The 4,577-nt window shown below is 57.0% G+C and overlaps 1 protein-coding gene across 1 annotated transcript; it reads left to right on the forward strand.

Annotated features, from left to right (window-relative positions):
* The first annotated feature begins 976 nt into the window (after positions 1-976).
* On the forward strand, positions 977-3,375 carry KAZALD1 (Kazal type serine peptidase inhibitor domain 1). The gene is given in 5 exon segments (XM_069460999.1): positions 977-1,003; positions 1,005-1,515; positions 2,663-2,823; positions 2,907-3,054; positions 3,281-3,375. Coding segments are annotated over 5 exon segments (942 nt in total).
* Positions 3,376-4,577: the final 1,202 nt, after the last annotated feature.

Genomic DNA, 4,577 nt, shown 5'->3' on the forward strand with positions numbered 1-4,577 from the left:
GGACTGTAAAGTCAGATGGCACAGGGCCTAGCCCTTCAGCCAAAACTTGGAGCTTCTGAGCCACTTCCTTACCCCGACTCCCCGTCTCCAGTCCACACACACACACACACACACACACACACACCCTTCTCTCCCAGCTTCGGTGTCTGGTTACGGCTCCTCTGCTCTCATTGTGACTTTGGGCCAGGCTAGGGGGAAATGGCCCGGCAAGGTCCCGTGCGGCTGCATAAAATTGGCAGCCTCAGAACTAGGGGGAAGGCGGGTGTGCGACGTCGAGGGGCGGAGAGAGGGGGCGGAGGAGCTGCTCTCTGAATCCAAATCCGTAGGACCTCAGAAATCCTGAGGCGGGAGCAGAGGTGGCTGGCGGGCCCAGCTGACCGTGCACCTCTGCTTTCTTTCCATCACCTCCTTTTTCGGACTGGAATCACGACTGCTCCCAAGGGCCCAGTCCTGGACACTAGGTGAGCGCCCTGGGGCCCTGGGCCCCAGGCCACACGCGAGGGCCATCACCGCCCCCATCCCCCCGCCACACACACACGCGCGCACACTTCCCACCCCCCATTAACGACTTCTTACTTCTGGACGCGTCCATGCCCATCCTTATCTGGGGCAATGAGCATTGGAGTTGGATAGTGTATGGTGGTGAGGCTGCCGGGGTGTGCGTGTGTCTGTGTGTGTGTGTATGCGCGCGCCTCCGCCTGAGCTTTATCACCCCTTCCTATCATCTCTCCTCACTCCTACTCAGCCTCCCAAGAACAGCCCAATTAATTGCCAACTGGCATTGGCATAACTGGATAACTCCTATAGTCACTGGGCCTCTGTGTTGAGGCTGGGGGTCTACTTCAAGGTAGCAGGAGGGGCCAATGCTAGGGTCAAGCTTTGATATAAGAGCAGTGAGATTGGTCTTTCAGCATAGGCATTGTTTCTGACCTCCTGACCTGGCTTCCGTCCCTGGCAGGGTGCCACGAACGCGCTGATGCCCCGAGTGCTCACAGGGCTTCCAGCTAACCATGCCGCAGTCCCTGGCAACTGCCTTGGCGCTGCCCCTGCTACTGCTATTGCTGGTGGTGCGGACGCCGCCCCCGACCGGCGCAAGGCCATCCCCAGGCCCGGATTACCTGCGGCGTGGCTGGCTGCGGCTGCTAGCTGAGGGCGAGGGCTGCGCTCCCTGCCGGCCAGAAGAGTGCGCCGCGCCGCGCGGCTGCCTGGCGGGCTGGGTGCGCGACGCGTGCGGCTGCTGCTGGGAATGCGCCAATCTCGAGGGCCAGCTCTGCGACCTGGACCCCAGTGCTCACTTCTACGGGCGCTGCGGCGAGCAGCTTGAGTGCCGGTTGGACGCAGGCGGCGACCTGAGCCGCGGAGAGGTGCCGGAGCCGCTGTGTGCCTGCCGCTCGCAGCACCCGCTCTGCGGGTCCGACGGCCGCACCTACGCCCAGATTTGCCGGCTGCAGGAGGCCGCCCGCGCTCGGCCCGAAGCCAACCTCACTGTAGCGCACCAGGGCCCCTGCGAATCGGGTACGCACGGCTCGGGTCCCCTACCCCCAGCACTTGGGCCTCCTCGAGGCACTGCTCCCCGACCCCCGACAGCATTGGCCTCTGCCAGGGGAGAGCAAAAAATTAGGTCGGGGAGGCCTCGAGTTCAGTGTAAGACCCTGCTCCCTCTACTGGTCCTTAGAGGCCGCCGCCCGAAGGTGGGGGTCCCGAGCTTTGTTGGCAAGCTGCGTGGGCTGAGCCGGGAAAGCTCCAGAACTGCTGGCGAGATCAAACCCTCCGAGGGTGCAGGCACACTATGGTTGCTCAAAATTGAGAGAATGAAGAGACTCCCACACTTTACCAGACCTGGGTTCCTGTGAGATGCAATCAGGTTTTGCTTGGGCAGATTCTCAGAGCAATTTATTAACCCAGTCTCCTCACCTCTCTCCTTTTTTCTGCATTTAGGGATTAGTGAAGGTGGGAGCTCTTCTAACTCTCCTTCGCCCTATCCCCGAAGGCTGGGGGCCATTCAAGCCTGGAGTTTTCTTTGGCAGTTTTAGTAACTTTCACTTCCTGAGCCCCTGCTCTGGTGGGGCCTGGCTGGGGCTGCGGGAAAACAAACACCCCGCGGGGGGTCCCAAGAGTTTCTCCTAGTCCTCAGGGCTTCCTGCCTGCTGGCCTGCTGCCCGGGGTCTGGCTTCAGGTTCTCTGCCTTTGCCAAAGAGACCTTCCCAGGGGGGTGGGGAGGTGGCGGAAGGGCTGTTCTTCAGGTTTAGGGGAACTGGGCCTGGTTTGAAAATGGGGAAGGGGGGAGGTGTTGGTTTTAAGCAAGGCAGAGAAGGCGCCCCCTCCCCCGCCCAGGGTGGAATGAGGACAAGAGAGCAGTCAGGGACAGTGTGGCTACCAAGCTAAGGTGTGGGTCTGTGTGCTTGTGTGTTTGGGCATCATGTCTGTATGGCACTCTGTGTGTACACGTGTGCATGTACATCTCCATATCTGTGTTCACATCTTTGTGTGTGCCAGCATACACATTATATGTATTTGTGTGTCATGTTGTGTTTATGGATGTGTATTGACCTCAGCATACATTGTGTTCTGCCACAAGCATGTCCACAGTAATTCGTATATCGTGTCCTTGCTGGGATGGATATGCCATCCTTGTTCTCAGGCCTTCCACCTCCACCCCCAGAGCCCCAGATCGTGTCACACCCATACGACATTTGGAATGTGACAGGGCAGGACGTGATCTTTGGCTGTGAGGTGTTTGCCTACCCCATGGCCTCCATCGAGTGGAGGAAGGACGGCTTGGACATCCAGCTGCCAGGAGATGACCCCCACATCTCTGTGCAGGTAGGGACAGGGAGCAGAAGCTTCTTTCAGGCTTCCCAGGGCCCCCCTCAAAAGGAGCATGCTGACTCTTTGTCTGGCTCCAGTTTAGGGGTGGACCCCAGAAGTTTGAGGTGACTGGTTGGCTGCAGATCCAGGCTGTGCGTCCCAGTGATGAGGGCACCTACCGCTGCCTTGCCCGCAATGCCTTGGGTCAGGTCGAGGCTCCTGCTAGCCTGACAGTGCTCACACCAGGTAAAGAGGGAGGTCTGAACTCTGGGGATTGGGAGGATGGTGCTGGATTAGGGCCCTTGGATATGTGCGTAATAAACAATTGTGCACATACACAAACAACTTGTGTATGTGCATGTGTGTGCACACATAAGCATAGCCTTCCCACAGACTGGGATATATGGGCACCGACAGTCCCTCTCTCCTATTCTCTCCCTGTTCTCTCTCGTTTGCCCACGTGTGTTTGCAGATCAGCTGAACTCTACAGGCATCCCCCAGCTGCGGTCACTAAACCTGGTTCCCGAGGAGGAGGCTGAGAGTGAAGAGAGCGAGGATTACTACTAGGTCCAGAGCTTGGGCTCATTGGGGTGGGTGAGCAGGCATGAACTCAATCCCTGCTCTTAAAAAGACCTGGAAAGGGGGAACAGGGTCCCTTCATGGATTGGCTTTAATGCTCGTAGTAGGGGTGATTGTGGTGGTTGGGGGTCTGCTTGTCTCCAGGGTAGAAGGGGGTGGTAGGGGAGAGAGAGAAGCTGAAGGAGGGTAGGGAGAGAGGCAGAGACTAGGAGAGCTGGTGTGCAAAGGGGCCCCTGCAGGAGATGCACAGCACGGGGGTCCTCCACCTCTTTCTAGCAGCCCTCCCGCCAGCCCTGCTCAACCAGTCTCTTCTAACTGCCCTTCCCCAAGGGCCCTGTTCCTGCCATTTTCCAGGTCCCTAACCTTTACCTAGCCTGTTTTCTAGAAGTTTTCCCTCTCTCCTAAGTCCTTGTTGCACTTACTAACTGCAGTCCTCTTTGCTGTATGCCATCTTTTGTACAAGAAAGCAGAGTGGAGCACTTAGTTCCCTGCAGTAAGATGGGCAGGGCCAGCTCCATATTTTATACCACTCTATTAGACAAAGCCTAGCACAAGACTAGGTACAGTAAGCACCAATAAAGATTTATAAACGAACTGAGCCACACAGATGCACAGATATTTCATGCAGATGTGTACATGAAGATCAAATATCCCTGGGAGGCCTCCCACACTAATAGGACACTGGCTTGCAGAAGCGCAGGTCCTGCTCTCTCAGCACGTGCTTGCCAGATGTACAGAGGGAAGGCTTGAGCCCTCTAGGGGGAGAAAGTGGAGCCATCTGGCTGGAAGCAGGGTATCCTCTCAGTCTGCCCTCCTTTGGGGCTGGTATACAGATAGGTATCTGCCCCTCTGTTCATCTTACTCTGATTTCCTCCCTAGGCAGAGTAGGCAATCATGTCTGTGTGGGTAGGACCCCAAAATGAAAGCATAAATTGGATAGGGGAGGGGAGAAGTTTGGCCACCAGTGTGGCCTTGCCCAATTCCCATAGGAATGTATTTCCCGGCTGAACCCAAGGCCATGGTAAGCCTGTTTCCTGTCTGTCCCAATTGTGACCTGTTGTATCTGGCTTGGGGTCCCCAAATCTCCTCCCTCATTCTGTTTACCTAGCCCAGGGACACTGGTGAAGCCCAGTGTTTACCGAATGATTGAAGGAAAGAATGAAAGCCTAAGTCAGCGAAGCCAGAATGCC

Source organism: Eulemur rufifrons, chromosome 28 (genome assembly GCF_041146395.1).
Source record: "Eulemur rufifrons isolate Redbay chromosome 28, OSU_ERuf_1, whole genome shotgun sequence".
In the NCBI taxonomy this organism is placed as follows: Eukaryota; Metazoa; Chordata; class Mammalia; order Primates; family Lemuridae; genus Eulemur; species Eulemur rufifrons.